This window comes from Protopterus annectens, chromosome 8.part0 (assembly GCF_019279795.1).
Source record: "Protopterus annectens isolate FY-2018-M chromosome 8.part0, PAN1.0, whole genome shotgun sequence".
Lineage (NCBI taxonomy): Eukaryota > Metazoa > Chordata > Ceratodontiformes > Protopteridae > Protopterus > Protopterus annectens.
In genome coordinates this window covers 1,037,795,273-1,037,822,467 of record NC_056741.1, presented here as the reverse complement: position 1 = coordinate 1,037,822,467, position 27,195 = coordinate 1,037,795,273, and the positions used below count along the sequence as shown (strand labels likewise).

The 27,195-nt window shown below is 37.0% G+C and overlaps 1 protein-coding gene across 2 annotated transcripts in view; it reads left to right on the top strand.

The window, feature by feature from the left end:
- LOC122809207 (chloride channel protein ClC-Kb-like) overlaps positions 1-27,195 on the top strand; it is a 1,320,353-nt gene that overhangs the window by 151,232 nt on the left and 1,141,926 nt on the right. For both annotated transcript variants that reach the window (XM_044080518.1, XM_044080517.1), the window contains one exon: positions 5,830-5,958. In XM_044080518.1, coding sequence (XP_043936453.1) covers positions 5,830-5,958 — 129 coding nt within the window. The remainder of the gene's footprint in view (positions 1-5,829; positions 5,959-27,195) is intronic.

The following is a 27,195-nucleotide window of genomic DNA, read 5'->3' as shown; positions in this document are numbered from 1 at the left end:
TAATATCAAGGATAGTTACAAACATTGCTGTGATAAACTTAGGCAGATATTAGCATAACAGGGATTGCATTAGCATTCATTAAAATAATCAGTCCATTCTGCAGAACTCTCATAGTCCTCCCCAAAAGTCTCAGCACAATTCTAGAGGAGGTAAAAACAAAATAAAAAAAAAAAACACAAGACAAGGATGTAACATTAGGGATTTAAAACACTGTGCTTATGAACTAATAAAGATGGTAGAATAACAGATTTTTCCAGTAGCATGCATTGTGTGAATCCACATTTTTGATGAGTAACAGACCAAAAATACAGGTCAAACATATAAACATTGTGCAACATTTTCACATCCCCTACCCCTCTCCTAACCTCTCAGCTTAACAATTCTAGACAAAAAAAACAAAAAAACTGCAGAAGAAAGGCGTAACATCAGTGATTGTTTAAAACTTTGCTATGATCAACTTCAATAGTAGAACAGGGTTTGCATTGGCACGCGTTAAGACATCAGTACATTCTGCAGAATTCTCACAGTCCCTACCCCCCAGTGTCTCAGCGCAATAAATCTAGATGAAGTGAAATCAAGATAAAAACACAAAGGCGTAACATTAAAAAACAATGTCCTTATGAACAAACAAAGATGCTGGAATAACAGATTTTGCAATAAAATGCCTTGTGTAATCCCACATGTTTTAATGAAATAAGTCAAATACCAGGCAGACATCTGAATATTGCGCAACATTCTCACAGCCCGTAACCCCCCCTACCAACCTCTCAGTACAATAACTACAGACAAAGCAATACATTATCATAGAACAAATGCGTACCATCAGGGATAGTTGTAAACATTGCTATTATACACAATACTAGTATAACAGGGTTTGTATTAGTATACATTGAAACAACAGCTGTACATTCTGCAACATTCTCACAGCTGCTAACTCCCCTCCCAACCTCTCAGCACAATAATTCCGGACAAAGCAAAAAATGATCATAGAACAAAGGTGTAGCATCAGGCATAGTTGTAAACATTGCTGGTATATGCAAAACAATACTAGCAGAACAGGGTTTGCATTAGTATACATTAAAACATCTGTACATGATGACTCTGACAGAGTAGCTGATGCTTGGAACAGACTACAAAATTACATTAAAGCAAGTACTAGCTTAGATATTTTTAAGAACAGCCTGAACACTTATTATGGGAACAAGTGTTTTGGTATATTGGCAAGTTAGAAGGGCATTAATGCCCATGCTTGAAACATTTGTATGTATGTATGTTTGTATGTATGTATGTATGTATGTATGCATGTATGTATGTACATTCCGCGCAGCATTTTCACAGCCATTATCCCCCCACTACAGACTTTTCGGCACAATTGTACACAAAACAAAAATGCATTAATTAATATTCTTATGCAAGACTAGCTAAAAAAACTACATCAGATCTGGACATTAATTACAGACAAGCCTTCCTTCCTCAGTCTCTTAGGAGAGGAATTCTGAACAAAGGTAAAATAAAATTGTTACAACCACAGCTCCTCACCCCCACCCCACAAATCATCTTAGCATAAGAACTCTGCACTAAAAATTTATACAATCCTCTCCTAGGTTTCTTCTCCCCACTCCCTGCAAAAAAATTAAGTTAAAAATAAACCCAGCAACTTACCTTTTCTGCAACTGATAGAAGGCTGCTACTAATTTTCTGCTTGCTTCTCCTACAAACAGACCAGACCAGTTCAGCCCTTTAAAATTGTCCTCAAAAGTACAGTTTTCCAGACATTTTAGGAATTGCCCTTACAAGGGCAGTTAAAATACAACTGCTTTGCTGGTCCCACGGTCCTTCCATGAAAACACGCATCCTCCATCTGTCCTTATGCCATACCTCTCAACTTCTTAGCATGAAAAATCTGGACAAAGCCAAAAATAATGGGAGCACAAAGGCTTATACATAGTTACACTTTTTAAATATTACTCATATAAAGTTATAAACTTGCTTTCAGGCTTTGCTTTAGCATACATTTTTCTGAAGGATGTGAAGTCTGAAACTTAAATGTCTGCCATTATTTAGTGACTTCAATACACATTGATTTGTAAGAAAACCACAATTTTTATGAAGAACCAAAAATAAGAAGCAAAAAATGGACATTCTGAAGAAAACCTGGGCAGTTGAGAGGTATGGGATGCCAATAATCCACAGAACTGTCCCAGAAGACCACTGATTACAGCAAAGACAATCAGGAAACTAGAACCTGCTTCCTTGACTGCTGCAGCCAATCAGGTCCCTTTGGTCCTGATGAGTGGTGGACTACAGTGGTGATGCCCTCGATAATGGTGGCCTTACAACTGACCCAGGTAATTGCAGACCTATCTGTCACCTTACAACTGACATGGGTAATTGCAGACCTATCTGTCTCCCTACAACTGACCCAGGTAATTTCAGACGTATCTGTCTCCTTACAACTGACCCGGGTAATTGCAGACCTATCTGTCTTGTTACAACTGACCTGGGTAATTAGAGACCTATCTATTTCCTTACAACTGACCCAGGTAATTGCAGACCTATCTGTGTCCTTACAACTGACCCAGGTAATTGCAGCCCTTTAAGTCTTACAAGCCTCATCTGTAAAACCATGGCGTCTATTTTAACTAACCTCATAAACTGTGATATCAAGACCCTTGTTAGACTTGATCCCCAACAGTCTGGTTTTATGAAGGGTAGATCCTCTCTATTTATTTATTTATTTTATTTAACCTGGTAAAATTCTTCAAAAGGGTTACAGAGGCTGTAGATATGACCATGCAGTACACATGGTGTATGCTGACGAGGCAAAGGTTTTCAACACCATTTCCCATGCTGGCATCACACAAAAGCTAATTGCTTTAAAAATTGACCATATGTGGTAAGATGGATAGCAAACTGGCTGAAAGATAGAACCCACACAGTGTGAGTTACAGGTGCCTCATCAGAATGAAAGCGACCAGTAGTGCCTTTCAGGATTTAGTGCTGGGTCATCTCCTTTTTGGTATTTACTTCTCAGATCTCCAAGTGGATAGCCAAGAACTCTGGCTAACAAATTTGCAGATGACTGCAAACTGGAGTGTAAGTTACCCTGTGACACTGAAACTCTCCTGAATGAGCTCTCCCAAGTAAAACCTTGGTGTACTAAAAATGGTCTCGGCCTGAATTCTAACAAGTGCAGTATCATCACCTTTTGTAGAGAACTCCACCCCATCAATCTGTATAGACAACACCACTACAAAATGAACATTTTGTCAAGGACCTAGGTACTTGGGCTAATAGCTTCTTCTCTTTTGACCACTGCTTGCCAATGGTTGTCAGGAAATCCTTTAATTTAGTCCATCTAATTGCCAAAGGAATATTGTCACATTTGAAAGAGGTTATCACTCATTTATGCTCAACATTGATTAGGACAATCATTGAGTACAATGTCCCCTTAGGAGTGTATCTCATTAATCATCTCAAACAGTTACCAAGATCCCAACAATTCATAAGCAAAAGGATTACAGGCCTAACAGCCCTGAGCTCAGAGGCATGCTGAGGATTGCAGTCAGTCATTAATGCTAGATACTAAAGTTTCATATTTCTATTTAGAAAATGCAGAAAAACCTGCTGTATTAAACTTTTAAATTAATTGATGTTTAAAAGTTGTCCCTAGTTTTGCCCCTTCATTCCTGTGTTTTTTGTGTTTGTATAAAATTCCTGAGGAAAACAATGATTTATTACTCAAATTGTATTTTTCTGGCTGCCTGAGCTTGTGGTTAACTCAAAAACACAAATGCAAACATTTCCATGCAATCATTGTGCTGGCAACAGTTTTAGGCCACATTGGGCAGCTGTTGAAATTCATGGGGGGGGGGGGGTTCTCCTCTCCTTGCCCTATGGCTCTGGCACCCATGTTTGAGGTTTTGATTTTTTTATTTTAAGAAATGCAGGAATTTCCTGAGGCTTTCTATGCAGGAGCAGGATGGAGAAATAGAATCACACTAGTCAATAAAGAAAAACACATGAAGTATGAATACGAAGAGTTGTTGGATTAGAGAGTAACCAGTAAACAAGAGAACAAGTAGGACGCTTCAACAAGCAGGCAGCAAAACAATTCCTGCTTCAACATCTCCAAGTTGTCTCATTAGTCATGTGATTTTGGACCTTGTGCTTTACCAGCTTTGATGATTTAGGCTAATTAAATATTTACTGTCTTAAGCTACCTCCATTCTGGCCCTGTGTTTAAAATATTAAAATCGTGAGGAAAATGACACATTGCAAAATTGGCAGATATAGAGTGTTCATAATGTAATATAATGCACCCATTGTTGTTAAGTTCAAAAATGTAAACGCTGTATATTTTATATAGTAAATCGCTTACAGTTTTGCGACTTGGCGTGGTTCTTGTAATTTGAAGTGCTTTGTAGAATGTCTTCAGGGAGTACAGGAGATGCAGTTGTCTTTAAAGTATAGTACATGAAAGTTTTAAAAGGAGTCACAGGTGTGCTGAAAACTATGCGGCATACAAACAGGAGTAAACGATTCCTATTACTTTGGATAATGGTGACCTAGCCTATCAGTTATGACCTGCTTTCTATTTCCCCACTATAGTATACCTTTTTCATATTATAAGGATGTGTAGCACTTCATCTCAGGCTACTGAGTTGCTACCTGCTAGTACAACACATCCTGCCCAGGCACACCAGATGCAGTCACACCATTGCAGCTCTTTGGCTAATAATGTTACTAACCACTTTCACTAGTTGGTTTTCCCAAGCAGACTTCATGGTAAGCTTCTTATGTAAGCAGGGGAAAAAAGTAACTGCAATAGGTCTAAGTGTTTTTTTGGAATTTGCTGAAGGCTTGCATAAGGATGTATGGACTCTTTTAATACCCATGGAGAGAAACTCTTGTAAATTCCATGTGGTTAATAAATTTACCATATTATCTACTTCTCTTGTTTTCAGTTTAGGTAACCTAAAACATTTTTCCTCTGCACTTATTTTCTGAGCCCACAGTCTACCCTGGTTATTTCTGCATGAGTAAAAAGTCTGTGTTTAACTTCTGTTGATTTTTTTCTTATGTAGCTGTAAAGAAGACTACAAAAATCTCAGTCTGATGAGAAAAAATGTTCAGTATTTTCCATCTTCAGAAGTAACTCCTCCACTTTTTATACTGATGTGCAAAAGGAAGGGCTAACCTGTTATATATTATTTTTTAAAGATACATCACAGGAAAGCAAGATTTGGAGAATTTTAGTCAAGATAATCAGACACTGATTGTTACAGAAAATGTCACTTTGTTGTTTGAAGAAACTTCTAAATTCACTAGAAATCTAATATAGTTCCCTCATCTAAAACAATAATTTCTGTTTTGTCACAAAAAAGTAAAAGGAGTTGCTTAGTACCTGTATTCATCTGTTCTCACGGTGGTCATCTTGACAATTTTCTACTTCTCATTTGTTAATGAATTAATAGTTATTAGTTTCTATAGATACTCAGGAGCCATTGAATTTGCCAACTCAAGTAATAATTATAATAATGCATTTTTTATCTTTTGAGAAACACAAATATGTAACACTGTTTTCTATTTTTGTTAACTTGTAGTTATAAATAAGCAACCTTTGCACTTGTTTCAAACTTTGCAAAATTACATTTTTTGAGCATCCTGTTAGTAATAATCCACAGTTAGTATGAACGCCACAAAGTGCGCTTTCTCACTGATAACTGTACGTTATTATAGTGGTGCATGTACTGTATGTGAGGAATGTTTGACTCGTTATTAAAGTAATATTCTGTCAACAAGTATAACAAGATCCTTTTGTGCAGCACACAGGTGGCTATTTCAGGAACTAGGAGATAACGTACTTTTGAAATACTTAGCATGGACTGTCTACCCAGTTGCATTTGTATCCTTCTCCACTGGTTTTGCACAGAGCATAAGCCCATTCTCAGCAGGTAAGGCTTTATGTTTTCTTCAAAACAGATTTTTTTAACTAAATGATACTATCCTAATCCTATATGATGACACAACTGATATGTCTACCTGATCCTCACTGATTAACAGTCACTGACTCTAATGTAGATTTGTGAAGGTAAATAACTTTGGTTTTATTAAAACTAAATTTAAAACACACTACAGATACCAAAATAAAGGGAGTTTGGTTTGCACATTGCACGTGTTGAATGTCTATTATTTCTTTGTCAACATGCATATATCTAACCAAAATTTTGCACTTTGCATATGCTGAATACCTTGTATTTCTTTGATAACATGCATAATATCTGATTTATTTTAGAACCCGCTAGCTGTCAAACATAATCTGTTCCATTTCCATATGTATTCTTCTCAACAGCTGCAGCAGTTACTTTTAATGTTCATGACATGCAATCGTTTATAATACTAAACATTTTCTTCAAGCAGGGGAATCCTTTCCCCACTGGTATCATAACCAGCCATTTTTAGAACATGATCAGTTGCTATAGAATGATAAATTACATATTCAATATGCACTGCAAAAGAACAGCGTATGGACTAAAATACCAATAACCAAATACAAAGCACCATCAACCTCTGAGGGAGACCAAAATGACTGCAGATAAATTCACCAAGTGTAAAAAAAAATAGAAATAAAAAAAGAGCAGTAAAAGCCAGATGCTTTATTCAGCATTTTCAGGATTAAGTGCTTTTGTTCCTAACAGGAACTTCATCAGAATCTAAAAAAAGCTGCATACATCACTTCCTTATATGCAGGCCTCATTTAAGGTGCAGAGTAATAAATACATAAACAAGTAAACAATAGTAAAAGCAAGTGAGCAAAAACAAAGTCTGTTCATAAGCATGTCTTAACATCAAGTGGTGTTCTGCTGATGCCTTGTAAAGGAGTTAATGTAAATAAAGAAAATAATCTTTACAAATAGGTACCATTTTCAAGATAGTGTTAGAAAGGCATGTTGTGCTGTGCCATGTCCTTAAAATGATGTACAGCATGTGTGTAGCATAATAATAATGAATAGTATGTAATAATGCAAAAATCAAACCATTACATGATTTAAAATATTTAAAATTTCTCTGAGTAGCTTGTTAATAAATGTCTAACAAATGCAATACTAGGTGTTTTTAATAGTTTGACATTTTAATTTTTAATACTGAGTGAACTGATGTTATGTCATTCAAGCCAGCTGGGTCAGTTGCATTTAATCATAATTGCTACTTTAATTCTCTAAATTCTATAAGGTTACCCCAATCTCCATCTCTGGATTCCCTGGCTATTTTGTCCATATTCCAAATGTATACATACAATGGCCTGTGCAAACCACCTTGTATCTGTATAAAGCATTTTTTATGTTCTTGCCAATGTCATAAAGATGTTCTTGTATTCTCTTGTGAAATGCTGAGTTTTACCTATATGAAAACTGTGGCATCCTGAGCAGACTGCCATATAGACTAAACCTGTTGTGGTACGACTGCTATTGACAAGCCTAATTTTGTTGTTAAGCCCATTCTCAAGAGTAATTTCTTTCTGCGGGGTAACGTAGGAGCATGATTTACAAATCTCACATGGAGTGGTGTCTTTACTATACGTGGGTCCATTACTGTGGGTATCATTACTCTGAGAAATATGCTTTAAATTGTCTGCTGTCTTATATGCAAATATTGGCTCAGAACCCAAAATGTTCATCGGGGTGGTGTTAGAACTAATAATGCACCAGTTCCTACTGATAATATTTTTAACATAGGGAGCTACTTCGTTATATTCCACAATCAGCACCCTTTTGTAATCATGGTTCTTCTACATGTAAATCTAGTCCTAGTTGAGGTTTGTGTTTGCTCCCCCATTTATGTAATATTTTCATACTAATAGTGTTTTCAAAATCTACAGGGTAGCCCCTCTGAGTGAACAAGTTCTTTAGAACAGTGAATTCTTCTTCCAAGGCCTCTTTGCTAGAAGTCATTCTCACAACTTGAATGGATTGTTCTTTTTTCATAGAGTGGTAGCTGTTGTAGTGCAAATATGAGTTGCTGAAAGTTGGCTTTCTTTAAATTTTAGATATGAACCCATCTGTTCCAGGTGAAACTGAAGTGTCAAGATAGCTAATACTTTGATTGTTAAAATTCCAAGTGAATTTTAGAAAGGAAGTGGAAGTACTGAGTTGTTTAACAAATTCTGGAATGAATTCCAAGGAGCCCTCCCACAAAATAAAAATGTTAGCCAGGTTTCGTAAATGTTTTACATAATTTAAAAAATTCTGATTTAAACACGTGTAACTTCACCCATGAGAGTAATGCTATGTTGGCATATGAAAGGCATAGACTGCTCCCATGGTGACTCCCTTGATTTGTTTAAAAAAACTCATCCTCAAAATGAATAAAGTCAATATCATCTCTTTCAGTAATTCTCCCTCAGTGTTTGCCAGGAAAGAATATTCTGTTTGGTAAAAGGACAAAATCCTGAATAAAGGATCTGGCTTTTACTGCTCATTCTGTTTTTTTTTCACACTTGGTGGATTTATCTGTAACTATTTTGGTCTATCTCAGAGGTTGATGTTATTTTGTATTTGGATGCATACTCAATATGTTATGATTACATTCTTAATATTTGTAGTTTCATAATTAGTTTACTTATCTTGAACAGTCATCTCATACCATGTTGCCACGGTGTTTCTGCTTCCTAAAAACTTATTATAAATGTCATGTTATCATAAGGATTAATTATCAAATATGGAACATAAATCTGTAAGCATTTAGAAATGTGTCTTGCAGCAGACAATTCCTGGGATTCATTAACAATCATGTAGGCACCACACTCCTCCTACCTGATGTAAGCATGTTAGCGTGATGAGTAGCAGCGCTAATCGAATATGCATGCTGCTCATCACACATAAATGATTGCAGGCACCTGTTCACGGCTAGTAATATGTTCATGGCCATGAGAAGGTGCTTGCCAACATAAGCACAGAATGCAAACAAAACAACGTGCATATAGGCAGTGCTCACAACCAAGCATGCACTGTAGCCAAACATATTAAGGGCAAGCGCAGGGGAAAGAATACAGAAGGAGGGGAAGTGAAATGCAAGAACTGTACACAGAATTGTATGCTGTATAATTAATTAATGTTGAAGAAGAAATGTTTAAAGTCTGCTCATTATATGGGCAAATGTGATGAAAGTGTATAAGAAGCATTTCCGACATAAATCCTGCAGTATTGATGTAATGTAATTAATGTGAATCACAATCTCACAGTAATGCACATAACTAAAAATGGACATACTAATAAAGGACATGATAGAGACAAAAAGCAGTAGTGTAGAAATGTGATTTGCACGTTATTAAATGCTGAGTTGACATAACAGTTAGCAAGGATAGAAGCTACATTATGGCATTATGGGTTGAATGCATAGACTGCAATTATTGCATTTGAGATGTATATACAGTGATTTATGTATGCAAGCTGATCCTACTTCTGTAGTCTTCACCTCAGCATACATAGACAGGAAGAAAATTACCTTACATCTGTAATTTCAGTTACATCAGAAATGACAGAGGCATCAATAGAAAAGATGTTCATCACCTAAGCATATGTAATAGACAAGCAATTGTTGTATGGTTATATAAACGCTAAATGGTAATCTAATAAACAACATACATAAGTGAAAAATGACAAAACGTAGCAGATAACATGCTGTGACTCCAGTTTTGCTTTTGCTGATTTGCAAACATCTCCGGCAATATAATGCTGGGCATGCTCATATAGAATTAAAGGAAACAGCAACATAACAGCAATTAAAAAGCAGCAACACAGTAGAAAGTGTTGTAACAGAGAACCAGTCACAGTTTATGATGGTTTGACAGCATGCCATTTAGTAAGAAATGTTTATGGAATCTGTCATCTGCCATTAAGCTTTACAGTGTGCCAAAAACAATTGCAGTATTAAAGACACATCCAGATGAAGCCATGCGATACAGAGCAAGAGTATCTTGTGGGGAGGTAATGCATGATACCATTGAATGACATGAGAAATATTTGCATCATGTCAGTTTCGAACACATGCCAGCACAGATGTCAGAGAGATGCATAACAATTATGGTCGCTACAGAAATGTCTTAAATTTGTCAAGTCATGAAGAACACATTTGAAGAGCTTATGGCACTTTGCTATCATATGTTATGTGGATGACCTACCCTGTAGGAAAGCCCTGAAAAAGGTGGCCCTAGATGTTACCATATTCAAACCCCTGCTTATTATAGAAGGCTCTCATTCTCCAGACCTCTGTATTTACTGCATATGCCACAAAAGATAGCAATGGAGGCTGTCACAAATAAGTGAATTGAATGTGTGTATTAAGACAGGAGTAACGAATATAATATGGACAATTGGATTTATTCAGAATGCTGGAAAGGAGCTACTCATGTTACTGTCCACACAACAGTGAGCACTACATTGTGATTGCTTCTTTGACAAGGAAGCTGTATCCATATTGCAGGACACACACTGTCCCAGAATTGAAACACAATTTATATGTGTAAGTATGCTATACAAGCCAGGAATCAATGCATGTGCCACAGGAGCGCTCACAGCACATCATCCCCAAATTCCCATTTCACTGCCATGCAATCACAAGCCATGATGATATAGCAGCATCCGACATAAGAATGGATAACGATAACTAGATACAGTGGTGTTTATGTAACATCAGTGCATTCATATAATACTGCCCATAAAGGAATTTAACAGCAATCTATGTGACTCTGACTCTACTGACTAATGATATGTGAATGAACCACAAACACCACAGTGGAAGTCTTAACACTTTTACATTATGGCGTTTATATCACGTTATCGAAAGATGAAAATAGTGAGCGCTATTTCATCAAACCTAAAATCCCTAAACCACATAATATCGAACATTCAGAACAGTGAATTTTTTCCTTGGGAAAAAATTTGCTATTCTGAAACACATACACACAACACAAGCACACCTAAAAAACATCAATACACACAAATACACTTATAATCCTGCAACTAACCCTACACTAAACTATAATACACTACTATCTATCCACCTACCTTAACCCAAACCCTAACCCTAAGGTCTATCACTATTGCACACTCACCTAACCCGCGCCCTAACCCTAACTCACTTAACCTGCCCCTAACCCTAATTCACCTAACCCGCGCCCTAACACTAACTCACTTTACCCGCCCCTAACCCTAACTCACCTAACCCGTGCCCTAACCCTAACAACCACACAGTCGCACACTTACCTGTACCCGACCCATAAATCTCAACCACAGTGCTGAAAATAGCGAAGCCACAGAACCGGCCAACCAAATTCTTTCCCTAGGAAAGAATTTGGTGTTCTGCAGCTCCAGTATTTTTAGTGTTCGATTAAAACAGATCGATATTAGAACATTCAAAGTTTTAAAACTTCGATGTTCTGATATAGACCCACATTATGGCACTCCACCTATGTTAACTTATTCCATCAGATGTACAGTATGTGCGGTATACAATCTCTGAGATAAAAGGGATGATGGAGGCCTCTGCCACTGTAAATGGACACATTATAAATGTGGAGGAAGTTATTCATGTATTACATTATAAGGCCTTACAATATTAACAGGCATTAAATGTGGATGTTGAAAACATGAGCATTTGACAACAGGAAATGCATGATATTGTACAGGATGAATGCACCGTGGTAGAAGATTCATGCACTACATCATGTTATTGCTGCAAGGGATATGTGTGCCTGTAATTGCTGTCAACAACATACATGATGTCATCTCATTCCCTTGTGCCAGAAAATAATGCTTCCTACATATGTTATGTAAAGAAATATAATGGCATATGGTCATTACTCTGAATAAAAGCATTGCTTTGTGACAAATTATCATAGCTTTTTGTAAGAGGGATCAGCATCTATACATGTACAAAGCAAATGTGTTTGATAACAGTGTTAGCAACATGTACAGTCACAATAAGATTGACACAACATAGTCTGAGCAGTAATGGCTGGATCTGAACTAAGTACACAACATCACATGCTAAAAATTAGTGCCTGAATACAAGCAGTATACGATGTTCTGAGGTACAATTGTGACAATGCACAATTAAATGGATGATGTCACCACTCTTTATTAGCTGGATGTTTATGCCAAAAATTGGTCAAAGAGCACAATAGCACTCTACAGCTAAGCATTATATATGTCTTTGAAGAATGGTATACACAGTATGAAGGTGAAAGAAACATTCACAGCTGGCTTCAAACATCCTACATATATAGTTGTATAATGTACAAAGCACAGTATAAAGTCATGCAACAGAGCAGAATTCAAATTCCAAATGTGAGATACTGCAGGTATATTAACATTATGTAATCATTTTGTGGGCAAAAAGTTATTTTCCCTGTGGATGCTAGGATTTGCTAGTGTTACAGAGTGCCACTGTAATTCAATGTCATAATTACATGTATATGTAAAGGTGCTTGCGAGATGGCCAGTGGTATATGACAGTAATCAGAGTTACACTATTTAAGCAGTGATCGACTCAAACCACTTACTTATCTACTGACACCATCCATACAGCACATTATCAGCAGTCAGTAGCACAATGAGTACAAGTAAGACGTACAATAACAATGAACAGATGACATCAGTGGTGTGCTGCCAAGGAGATGTATCTGGTAAAATTCATTTTACAGCCATCTGATGTTGTAAACATTGCCACTGCAAATGTGTGTAACACAATCCTGAATTCATTTGGAGTCACACTTGTGAAAATTGAACACTGCTATATTCAAATATCCTACCTATTTACATATTTCAGAAAATTGTGCAAGACATGCAGGCACCACAGGGTACGTCTGATATTTAAATAACAACAGTTGACTTGTGAAACAATGACTTCATCAGTGCATTGAACCAGGGGTGCATTCAGACAATATAATTTTGTAATCATGTGCTCTTATTGCTGACCCACAAAACACCTGTCATTTGAAAAATGGAAACCTCCTCCCACTCCACTTAACAAATGTTTGCATCACTTTCTCTGTATAACATTAAATGGATATTTTTCAAGTCTATGAAACTCATTGATTTACACATTTGTGGAGAGAGTATGCCCTAAAAACATGTTTTCTTTAAGTAATGTCTACAAAATTGTACTCAGTAGAGTACAAATAGTATGCATAGCTACACCCTTGTGTTGTAAAGAAGTTGTGTATGTAAAGGTGGGCTTTGGGGATCTTCGAGTCATCTAGCAGTTTAAAACTTTTATCCAGAGTAGAAGCTGATTGAGCACATGCGCACCTAACTGCAAACACCCCCACTCACACAAATTCCCCATATTGAGTAATGAACCTCTTACCTATGTAGTTACAAGTGCCACAGGAGAAGTCTTAACTCTTAAGGGTAGAGAGTGTACTTTTGCCACTATTAACTCATTACCATGTTTAATAGAGAATCACTATTAACTCATCACCATGTTTAATAGAGAATCACTATTAACTCATCACCATGTTTAATAGAGAATCACTATTAACTCATCACCAGGTTTAATAGAGAATCACTATTAACTCATCACCATGTTTAATAGAGAATATTTCCTTAAAAATGGGATAAGGGAGCTGTGTGCACATTTAAACACATTCTGTTTATGGGAAGTATATATAGCAACAAGCATTACACACAAAAACTTGCACACACACACACACACACACACACACACACACACACACACACACACACACACACACACACACACACACACACACACATTTCCCAATTAAACCACCTACTAATCTAGTTACACAATGTAAAAAAGTACATTCTTAGTCACAAGTGCAGCAGCAGTCTGACTTAAGAGGAGAGAGTACACTTTTATTAGGGTGACCTTATCATTGTGTTTCATAGAAGGTATTTTTGTAAACATTTGGATAGGAGAGCTGTGAGAACATTTTATTGCATTCTTGTCACAGTAAGTTGACAGAACATCGAGTTTTATAAACAGTCTTACATGATGGGCATTGAACTGCCTACTTGTCTAGTTACACAAACTAGTGATTAGTTGCAAGTGCCACAGGAGAAGACTGACATTGCCACTGTGAAATAGGACATTTGAATTTTTGTAAAATCCACTGTTTGTAACAGATGGTATTGTGCATTACATGCTGTGGAACAAATTCATATGTTTTCACAGGACAATGCAACATCACTATGATTGTCACATGAAATGGCAAACTTCTGTACTGACAAGTAGATACTGTCCTTAATGCACCTTACATTACTTTGAGGGACATTGACATGTTCTATATTATGGGGTGACATACACATCGACTGTTGTACACTAGTGGGTTATCAGTCAAACATTCCTGTGATTTCATGTTGGGATGATTAGGCACTTGTGTTGTCTCATACTTGCACTATGTGCATTAGCAAGACAAACATGGGAGTAGTGTAGTACAGAATAACAGTGATGGATGTGGTAAGAACAGTTTAACCAAGCTTGCAACACAGTTGCAGGTATAAATACTCTAGACCAGACATACTTTAAATGACTTAATTGAGTCAACATCATTCTGAAATCAAGATCACCTGTTGACAAAAGTAATACAGCCATACATTGTACAACATAAAACTGTAATTATTTCATTTTCTTTATTTTGTTCTACTCTGAGCACAGTGCTGCTAAGCCAGATTGCATGGCTGATAGCAAAATGTTAGCACATTTGTAATCATATCTTGAAGTGTTGAACTTAGAATGTGAATTAGCAGTACTGTATGTTGCTCTGTGCCAGTGTCCATGCAAAGATCTGTACAAGACAGTCTTTACAACATGTATCAGTCACATTAATATAGCAGCAGGATAATGATGTAAGTAAAACAAAAATGATTACATCCACAGGAGTCAGACAACATATCCAGAAATATTTTTGTCCATATGTATTCGTACATTTACAGCATACTAAGAAAAACATTTACACATGAGTATTATCTAAGCACACTACATAGGAAATCATAATTCTGATATTTACTGTCTGACAGCAGATTTTAGCAAATGTGAATGTATGTATTCATCTACATTACCCTATGGACCACTGTAATCTGTACATCTAACTCTTCATCTTGCTAAAAAGTATATTAAACTGACTAAACATAGGTAAGCACAGAGGTGTGAAGTGTGACAGAGTAATGCGGATGAAGTCAATAAAATCCCAAGCTATTGCCATAAGCTGTGTACTTCCATTTAGCCTCAGTTGCATTTGTTGCCAGGTGCCAGGCATTGTGCAAATGCAGAGGTAGAAGATTAATGATACAGAAGGGTGAAGCTACATTGACAGTATGAGATGGAGGCTGGGACAAAGTAGATTATGACAGAAGAAGGATAATGATAGCTCATAACAATATGTAGTCAACAGGTACACATAAATGTACCAGAAACAAGCAATAACACTCAGCTAATAGCTGGATTAGAACCCTTGAAGTTATTCAGAAATCTTTCGACACATGTGAGCACTAGCTCATCACACCACAAAGGAACTACTTCCTTGCAATATTAAAATAACACAATTGAAACACAGTGACAACTTACTGAAGCAGGAAGGGTAAACAGTGAGAGACAGAGCAGATGCAAACAGGAATAGTGGCAATATGTTTAGTGGGACATGTAGGAACACCTGTATGATGTTTTACTCTTACTTATTAAATCATCATTAATATGTCATGCTCTGTTCAATAAAGTCCTTGCTATAGGTACAAAAAGGGGTAACAGAGTGTAATAAACATGAATAGGTAACCATAAGGTTGACTTAATAAGTTTCCCTGTTCAGGCTGCAGTGTTTTTGAAAAAGATGTCCTGCTGCACTATTCCAATGTTCTGTTAAGGAAATGCTTTATAGGGAGAGAAATACAGACATTTACAGTTAGATAGATGACAGGAATGTAAAATCTCAACATGTAGTAAATTGATATACAGCTGTAATCAAATCCATGACACTATACATAAACATTATGCTACAAACAAGGCAATTATCTCTACATGCAGATAGGGACACGTATTTTAGCAAATGCAACAGCCTAAGAAGTGCTCCATTGACTGTATCACATTACTCTGTATTCCCATAGCACAGCAGATATAAGCACATTTGCCTGAAAGTAACTGGGCCACTGCAGATCAAATTAAAATCTTCAGCTTTTGCAATAAGAAGTTAAATGGTGTTCACTCACTCAGCATTGCTGTGCTATGTCAAGCTATGGGCAAATGCTGAGAACATAAAGTGAAGGCTTTGCCAGGGGCCATTTCTGGTCATGTGCATTGCTTTTTGACTCATTGTTTGACCAGATTAAATGTGAAAAGAAGGGAGAATAAGACAGTAGTGAAAACTGGGATGGCAAGTAGAGGTAGAACACAGGGGAAAGAATACAGGAATTTGCAGGATGGTCATGGGTAAGCACAATAGTTATCCAGTTCTTCACAATGTAAATGTACAATTGTACAAACAGTTTCATGACACTGCGGCGTCACTACACTAGTGATAAGTGGCAAAAACAGATTAATGTTGTATGTCCAAATGAACCAAATCAGTTGTGAAAAGATGACACATAGTTGAAGTGGAGAGCTATGTATGGGACAGAATTTTTTTTTTTTGGGGAGAGAGAGAGCGGAATGTTAGGAAAGTTGCTTAGCAATGACTGGGTCAGGTAAGTAGAGTAGGTTAGGAAGCATGCACAGATATACAGGACATCCAAGACAGACAGGGATAGTGATGGAGACAAAAGGTTAGGGAACACTATGATTGAGGATAAGTAGGGGACGTCAGAGGCACACCCATGTCCATGTTGAGAATAGTGAGAATCTAGTTCTTACCCTCAGAACTCTCATCACTGTCTTCTGCATCAGCTCCCTGGGTCTGCATTGGACATGGCATTGTCTTTGCAATACAATACAGAACCTTTTCAACCCTGCTAATATGTGCACTGAGGCCCATCTCCATTATATCTTCCACTAGCCCTGTTGGTTCCTGCTGGGTTACAAAATCATCACCTCCAATACCACTGCTCCTGGAGGGTACCACTGCACCAGCAGACAGGAGCAGAAGTATCATGCAGTTAGAGCAGGTAGCGCAGGAATTGTGGAGGCAACACTGATGGGTTATGACCCCAAAGTGCTGGGTGTCAGTGCTGCCATCTGTGGAGGTATGGCAGGTCAATCTGCAGTGGTCAGTGCTGTTGGTCATTACATTTTCAGCAGTAAGTTATGCAAATGGTATTGATAATAAATTATAACCCCCCCCCACCAAAAAGAGAGAAATGATGGGAGGAGTTAAACATATGAGATAATTAGATACATGTCATGTCACAGTACTATTTTTTTAAATAACCTTCAAACACACAAACACACTTGGTTTGGTAATACATAAACCGTTTCGATAATTTGCTATTGTACACCTTTGCCGCATCCATATATAATGGAAAGTTTTTATGTGTCATAAAATAAACAAATCTCAGTGCTATGTTATAAAAAGCAGCAGCCTTTATTTCCCCAATGGATAGGAAATATGCATTCTGATGTAATAATAGCAATTACCATAACTTAAGTCTTCCTGACATAATTGCTGTGAATATTTTATAAATACTTATCCAGTAATAAAAAGTAATTGCCGTTTCTGAGTACTGAACTCCACACAGTTAAGCTGGTGTTCTCATTGCCTGATTCAGGCAACAAGAGTTATTAGGAAAGGTATACATGCCTGAGGTGGAGATTGAGGTATGCCTGCTCATGATTTGAGTGCATGAGGGAATGAAAATAAAATGATGGCTTGAATTTGTACCTGAGTCATACCTTGTGCCTCTAAGAGGCAACTTAATCTCTCCTGGTGTGCCTCATTTTTGCAGATATCTCCTCTGCTGCTGTATAGTACAAAAATAAAGGAAATTATAAGTATAAAAGAAAATCATAATGAGAACCTGAATTGGCTAGCTAAAGGTTATAGGTCAGTATACTTACACAACTTTAGGGTGCTCCTCATCTTAATTTCAGCCTCCCGTCAGCTTAGGATGTCTTGCTTGTGCTTCTTAGGGTCACTATAGTGGTGATGACATTGTTCCTCAATACATGCATTACCTGTTGCACTGGAGACAGCCTTGGGTAAGCTATTCTAAGCATCAGCTTTATACTGAGACCCAGTATAATTCTCCTGCAGCAGCCTATTGCTGTAGCCCTTCATGAGGAGTGCCACAAATATCCTAGACACCCGAACACCCCACATTTGTGTTCGAAATGTAGAACCATTCTCTTCCTCAGCAGCCATGTCTGCAAAAGCCAGGCTAACAAAAGATGTCCGAATCGGCACCCAGTGTATATCTCATGCTACTGGTGTTGTGCAAAGATGCATAGCCTCACCAACTGCATTTGCAAAATTGAAAGTAGATGGATTCATTGGCAGACGCATTGGCACTACTGACATCACATAGCAGGAAAGCTGTGAAACATGGCATTGAGCTTTGCTTTGTGTGGTGCTCAACCTTTTAACACAGATTCCAATGTTCAACAATAGAATCCTTTATGGCATGGCTTTTAAGAAAGTTTGAAAGGATAAAGAAGAATTCTGACATATTGTCATGTTGGGGCCTACACAATATTAGAATATTTTTGTAGCAACTAGCAATCTAACCAATGGGACATAGTAATACACTTCAGAGAGGTTTGCATTTGTGTGGTTTTAATTATTTCTGGGAATGCAACCCCTGTAAAAGTTAGTATTTCTGTTTATAAATATATTTCAGATGGATGCCAATGAATGTGCTGATTAATACAGGTTGGTTTGTTACTTACATTCATACTTCACAAGACATTGTCCTCAACACATAGCTGGGATATATGATGAGTAACGATTATAGCAAAAGTATTGTGCCCATCATACACATGTAAGTGAATTTAATATTAAATGTCATCATTGTCATGTCTAGGAAATTGGACAAACATTAGCTTGAGGTTGTATGTGAAAATTAATGATATATGCTCAGGTGCAGGTGCAGGGGGGGTGCACTTGCACCCCCCCCCCGGAACTGTCTGGCCAGGAGATTAATTTTCGTTTTTTTTTTAAGGGCATTTTTCTTTAAGAATGCCCTTTATGTACAGTCGCACAGATGGAGCAGGTGTTTGCGACTTATTTACGTCTTGTCCATCTGTGCAACCGATGGATTACGTTTTTATCTTCCGCGTGGAATTTAAATTTCAGGAGACGTTTGGACTACGGTACGTACAAATGTACAAGTGAAAGGTAGGTGTGTGCTTGTGTGTTTTAAGTGTTTAAGAGGTGTATGTGTGTGTGTGTGTGTGTGTGTGTGTGTGTGTGTGTGTGTGTGTGTGTGTGTGTGTGTAAGAAATAGGTAAGGGTGTGTGTATGTAAGAAGTAGGTAGAGGTGTACATGTGTTTATGTAAGACGTAGGTAGGGGTGTGTATGCGTTTATGTAAGAAGTAGGTAGGGGTGTGTATGCGTTTTTGTAAGAAGTAGGTAGAGATGTGTGTGTGTGTGTGTGTGTGTGTGTGTGTGTGTGTGTGTGTGTGTGTGTGTGTGTGTGTGTGCGCGTGCACGTATATGTAAGTAAGAAGGAGGTATGAGTGTGAGTAAGGGATGCGGGGGTTCATACCTTGACCATACCTCTCAATTGTTCAGGTTATCACAGAATGCCCAGATCTGTGCCTCATATTTTTGGTGTGTTCCTCCTAAAATCTGTCCCTTTCTGGCACATAGCCTTAGATTGAAGTCATTAAATAATGACAGACATTTGACTTTAGATGCCACATCCTTCCGAAAATTCATGCTAATGCAAAACCTATTATTCTACCAACTTTCTAAGTTTGTAAGGGCAATATTTAAAATCCGTCCCTATTTGTCCCCCCGTCATTTTAAGCTTTGTCCAGATTTTTTGCTGTAAGAGGTTGAGAGGTATGACCTCGGCTCACAATTATCTAGATTTCTGTCTCATATTTTCAGTTTGTTTCTCATAAAATTGTGTTTTTCTAGAAAATCATTGAGGACTGAAGTCAGAAAATAATGGCAGACATTTGTGCTTTAGACTTCATATATTTCAGAAAATGCATAGTAATAAAAAACTTGTTCTAGCCACTTTCTAAGGAGGTAGGGGGTGTACGTGTGTGTGACTCATACCTCTCAACTGTACAGATTTTCATAGAATGTCTAGATTTTTGCCTTATATATTTAGTCTGTTCCTCATAAAAATTCTGTTTTTGACAAATCACTGAGATGAGCTAAGGATTAAAGTTACTAAATAATGACATGCATTGGAGTTTCAGACTTAGAATGCATTTTCTGAAGGTTATTAGCACAAATTCTGTTCTAGCTACTTTCTAAATATGTCCCTAGTTTGGGGCCTTTGTGAGTGTGTGTGCATGTATGTATAAGAGGGAGGTAGCATACCCCTCAGCTGTCCAGGGTTTTTGCAGAATGTCCAGATTTTTGTCCCATATTTCTCCTAAAAAGGATTGGAGTTGCTAAATAAAGACAGACATTTAAGTTTTAGACATCATATCCTTTAGAAAACTGCATACTAACACAAATCCTATTGTTCTAGCAATTTTCTAAGTTCATGACAGAAATATTTATAATCTGTCCCTATTTATTTTAGGCTTTGTCCAGATTTCTTGCACTGAAATGCTGAGGTGTGTGTGTGTGTGTGTGTGTGTGTGTGTGTGTGTGTGTGTGTGTGTGTGTGTGTGTGTGTGTGTGTGTGTGTGTGTGTGTGTGTGTGTGTGTGTGTGTAAGAAAAAGTGAAACACCCTAGTTAGAGTTAGCAGGTGGAATTTATTTTCAAGTGCTTCAAGGGATGAGAAGTTTACTGCTGCTCATGCTAAGTCTGCTTAAAATGTACAACTGTTTTGTTCAGCAAATGGCATCACTGTTGTCGTATAGAATTTTACAGCAGCTTTAGTAGCACAGCAGGTAGCATACTTGCATCTTGATGCAGAGGGCTATAGTTTCTGCTCCCACAGCATGCAGATTTGTATTTTAAGGGGGTGGGATGCTGCAGACCTGAACATGTCCTCCTTTGGATGACATGCCTAGTAACTTGCTTTTCAGCTTGCCACCCATTCCCTGCTGGAATATAGCAGCTTACCATTTTTTATGTAACAGAGGCAATTTATTCTTCAGGGGCAGAAGGCACTGAAGTTGTAGATGAAACACTGAAATATAAAGTTGTTTTCTAACAACAACCTCTTCATTAGTTGCAGATCTCTTTAATGTGGAATTATTTAGATGACTTTTACTTCTGCAGAGATTGTGCATATTGACTGATACTGGTGGATTGTAATGACAGACGTTTAAGTGGCCTTTTATGGTTGAAATGAAATTGGGCAGTTTGTCATTATTGGCTCATATGTTTTATTTCATTGCTTACTGGCAAAATGTTCAAAACTATAAATTTAAAATACACTCTATCAAGTGGTGCTGACAAGGGATATAATTCAATTATTATATATTAGAATTGATTCACCTTCCTGACTGTATTAAAGAACTTTTGAATGGTCCTAAAATGTGTGCAAGGGGCCAATGATTTGAAAACAGCCAAAGGTAAACTTAACCTGCCAATGGCCAGATGCATTTTCTCTGAATGTGGGTTTCAATGCTGTTTCAGTTAATGTGACTTTCAAATGTAGAAAAGTTTTAATGCCAAGTCTGTTTTCATTGTAAGACTATTACTTTATTTAGCAAATGTCTATCAGTGTTTGTGCTATAAAATTTGTAAATTAAATCGAAATCTGTAATATCGTAGAAGTAAAGCATAAAACAGTATGCACATAGAGTTTTAAATAGTGTGTATGACAACTGGGGAGAAATAGCCAAGTAATGGGACACTGAAATGGCTGCGTGTGGGGCTGCATGGATGGGAGTGGGGGGCTCTGCAAAAAATCCTGCGGGCTCCCTTGTATATACTACAAAGAAAAGCTTAATTAGCAAAGATTACTGATAAATTGCTTGCAAGAAAAACGTTTAACATTATCATTTTTCTTTAGTGTTACAGTCCTAATCAAAAGTTGTGAGAAATGACCTTCTTGCACCCTTTGCACAAAGTATCTTGTAGCTGGATTGGAACACTTAATCAGATGTATTCTTTATCTAAAGTCACTGCAGTTACATATTGTCCCCCAAATAGTTCTACAACAGGTAGAATTTCTCCTCTCAGTACTGTCCAGAGTGCTGAGGAAAGTGTACCATTGCCAAGTATGTTTGTACTACCTAAGCCAGCTTAAACTAAATTTTCACTTTTTTCTTTAGGCAGTGAACCATGTTTGCAGACTGATGAGTGGAGAGCAAATGGAGAAGACATTAATTCTTCTTTCTCACATCTCCTTGCAATATTAGACATGTACTTTGTGGAACACATTTTCAGACATAATTAAAACGATCTCATGTTGTTAGCAATAGTGACAATTAATTTTTAAACAACTCAATGGTATCAGAAAATGTGCTGAAATACTTATTCAGACAACTGTCTGTAAAAACTGCATTTTAAGTAGATTCAAACCATGCATCAGATGTCCTTTATCTGTAAGCTCACTGCACTTACACCTTGTGGAACAGAAAAAGTTACCTGTCATGTGTATTTCCTTCCTTGAGTAATATCCAGAGTGGTGATGGTAACGTAATGCTGCCAGACTAGTTTGTGCTACCTAAGGCAGCCTAAACTTAATTTTTCACCTTTTTCCTTAAGCCATGAAACTGAATGCCATGCTGCCAAGTGGCATGCAAATGCAGAAGGCAATATTTGTCGGAAGCATTCAAACCATTTTGGGGGAATAACAACTTGAAGACACATGAAATGAACCAGGAGAATAAATCTAAGATGACATTTCTGCTTAATTTATCAGAAGCATATCGACATCAAACAGGAATGGAAATCAAACCAGAAGTGGATAAAACAAAAGAAAGAATATAAGGTGAATGATCAGATGAGAAGGCAAAAATGTGGAAAAAACATAAATATAGTTGCAAGTATAGAAAACTTCTGGAAGAGTCTCATGTTGATCAAGAACGAACGCAGGAATGGTTAAGGAGAGGTGAATTTACAACAAGAAATGAAAGGTAAATATTGGCAGCCCAAGATAGTGGGCTACGTACATGCTGGTTTACTAAGTCCATTGAACATGTGGGAGAAATAGACATATGTAGGTTTTGTGGAACCAAATTGTAAACAGTCACACACCTTATTGCTGGTTATGACTCTCTAACGGCAGAGGGACTGTATACTGAAAAGTATAATAATGTGGTGAGATTGTTACACTGGAGATTGTGCAAACATTATGGTATCGAAGTGGCTGAAAAACACTGGAAATATAAGCCACAGAGAATCATAGAAAATTATGAACTTTACATCACATGGGATCACCCAATACCAACAGTCCAAAAGATAGATGCTAGAAAACCGGATATAGTGGTCCAAGAAAAGAAGACAAAAGTAGCATTGATCATTGAAATCGCCACACCTAGTGACTACAGTGTTTTGTGTACAGAGAGACACAAAGTCATAAAATGCCTCAATCTGCAGGCAGAAACGAGAGCCATGTGGAAGAAAGATACCCAGACAATACTAATAGTAGTAGGAGTAACTGGTCTTATAAAAAAGAATTTACAATCATATTTAGATATGTTACCAATTCATGTAACACCATACGAATTGCAAAGGGAATCATTACTGGGCACATTGTGGGTGCTGCGAAGAACACTTTTGGCTAACATCAAATAGTGAAACAATACTAATTTCATGAACTTTAATCGTACTTTGACTTAGTAATAGGGTCCATTCCTGTCATGGTATTAGAAACTCAAAAGACTTGGAGAAATTAAAAATGGCAGTCACTCTATAAGTAGCAATGAGCACAGCTAGTACTGCATTACAGTGACACATTTAGCCATCTCACATCTCACTGCTGCATGTATGTGTTAAAATATCAGGACTTTAGCTAATGTCATGGGAATGCAGAAGGGCACAGGGAGTAGCAGAAATGCTTTCATTGCTCACACAGCACACACAATTAATATTTACATAATTTCAGATAACTTATCTGTCACTTTTAGTCAGTATTGACCTTACTTGAGTTTTTCACATCAACCCAAGTATTCTAAGCTCAATACGTTTACACATTATGCCACACAGGTAGGAGTGTGACAATTTGCATTTCTTCACTCAGTAATGTTCACACCACTGAGGAAAGTGCAACAATGTTAGTCTTCATTGTGCCGTTGATGGCAGTCCCAATAAAATTTGTAATTTTTCACCTTGGGCAGTGCAGTGCAGTTCAGTGTTATTGACCACTGCCAGTCATGCAAATGATACAAGGAAAAATAAGAAAAAATAAAGGCAGATCAACTATTTTAAATGAACACTTCACATGTTTAAGCTATTTTGTTGTCTTGCAACAGAGACGTCTGTGAATATGAACCCTCAGCAAGAGTATCGAAAACAATCATTTAAGAGTATTTCCCAAAATTGCCATGGACAAAGACATATATTAGCAAGGAGAAAAGGAGTTAAGATGCAATGATAATGTGACATAGCATGAAGTCACATTGGAAGCGCAAAAGAAAGTTGTCCTTTCTCATTTGGCAGTGAATGTCTAGATGATTGGCTTATTGTAAACAGGTTATCTCTTTACTCACTCAATATTAAACAGACTCCAAACAATGCAGGTGTATCAGTTTCTTTCTTTATGGTATGTATTATATTTATGCATGTATCTGCTTTGTGTTCCTATAAGCAAATGTGTTTGTACAATATAAAACAAAAACACTGAGACTCACTCAAACAGAGCAGAAACTCTCAAATGGGCTTTAACATCTTTTCTTCATGGGGGGCAGAACCATTTTCCTTGCTCTGTTGTAGTCACTCATCTGCGTTTCAATCTATTTTGGTTGATATTCTGTTAATTGACTAAAAAAAACATTTGATAACAGCAAGTGCAAACATATGTATATACATATGCATTGTCTCACACCACACACACTAAACTCAAGTACACATTTACACATATGTGTGTGTGTGTGTGTGTGTGTGTGTGTGTGTGTGTGTGTGTGTGTGTGTGTGTGTGTGTGTGTGTGTGTATGCACGTGCATGCATGTGTGTGTTGAGAAGTAGTGAAGCCAAGAGTCATAAACCATGTTCCCATAGTCATCACTACTGTATATTTAATTTACTACAATCTATACATATTCCAATTATGCACTATTTCAGTGTATTTCTTATGTACATTGCCATTTTCCAAAAATGTTCTTAATGGGATGAGGTTTTGTACTTTGTTTAAAGTGGCAGTATTTTTGTGGCGCTATTTGTTTTTTATCATTGTTAGAGGTCTAAGTATATGAACTTGTGCACATTAATGTTTATTTTAGTATTTTTTTGAAATATTTTTATTGTTTGTTTTTTCCTTTATATGTATATACATGTGTGTGCTTTTATAGATGATTGTGTGTGTGCTCCTATGTTATGTGAGCATGTGTGTGCTATGCCCATGTGTGTCTCTGTGTGTTTCTGTGTACTTATATATAGCTGGTTGTGAATTTGCATGCGGCTGTATATGTGTTTAGTGTGTCTTTTTCTGTTATTTGACATTTTAATGCTTATATGATTGAAAGTGTGACATTTTGCTTTGTACTTTATTACACAGAACCTATATTTTAACAATTTAGAAATGTTATGTGTTGATAAGTATTACGTTGAACCTAATTGCAATTCTCTGACAGTAGTGCTGATATTGACAGGAGGTACAAATGTAGCTGTGACATTTTCTATTATGCTTATACATTCAGTATTTTAAAATAATTCTTAGAAAGAACATTTGGTACTGTAGCACTTTTCTGTATTGTCTACAGCTGTGCAGTTTATAAGAAGGAACACAAATGTTAACAATCTAGTGTTATTCTATGGAAATAAGTGCAAAACCTGAAATGTACTTCACTGACTGGAGTTAAGATTTGGTGGGATGCCATGTTTTACCATATGTATACCCAATAGGTCTACACTACAGAAATTTTATGGTATTTATTAAATGGTTCATCTGGGTGACCTTTGTATCCATTGGTTTCAATGTTAATTGGGATAGTTTACAGGCTTCTTAATGTTTATGGACATTAGGTCTGGTCTTGAACTCTGAGGTTTGGAAAGCATTGACAAACAATCCACTTACACTGTACTGATGATCTCAGCAAAAGGGTGAAACGTAGTATGTCTACAGCTAGAAGGGCTTGTCTTTGCTGGCCTAAATGCACTGGTAAAGATTTAAAAATTGAAAAGTCATGGGAATTCAGAAGCCATGTAACTGCAACACTGTTATGTCCTTAAGGGGTCATTTGAGTATATCCCATGGTTTTCCAATATAAGAAATTTCAGGTATTACACAGTGAAGATTCTAGCTTAGCTGGATCTTTCTTGGAATTTTACTGAATGTTATGTCTGTGTGATCTTTTTATCATTTAAAGCTATCCATTTTGGAAGCTAATATGTATATTTGCTTTTTGTTTTTACTGTAATTATTAAGAAAATAAAGTGCACCTCACACCTTAGGAACATTATAACAATGTATTGTAGGTTCAAAGGTTCATAAATTAGTACTAGGCTATCTACCCTTGTGAGCCATTTTAAGCCTAGCCAATCAACCCAAGTGAGAATCAAACACTGCACCTTGTATCTGTAAGGTAAACACCTTAACTGTTATGTCATCCTCCTAAGAAAAGAAAATATATATTCTGTGCTTCCCTTTCACACACATCTTAGGTCACCTTCAAATATCATAACTAACCTTTCTGAACTCATACAGAACTAAGAGAGTAAGATCTTACAATTCCGTTGATCTTTGTATATAGATGTTAGCAATATTATCTTATTTGCAACAAGGCTGCTAGTTTTCAGATTGTGTTTCTAAAGTGGTAAGTTGAGCAGGATCTGTTTCCAGAGGTTTTCAACAGGTGACCTGTGACCAGTAAAAGCGATATGAACATCATCTTCTCCTCCTGGATATTCCCTTGGGGCACTTCTAATACCCACACTTTCCTGGAGGAGACACTAACCAGACATAGAACACACTTATGTCTAACTGATAAGGTTGTGGAAATAGGAGATCTACCATTCATGTATCCTGTTTAATACAGTCTACCTAGTCTCTCTTTTCTGAA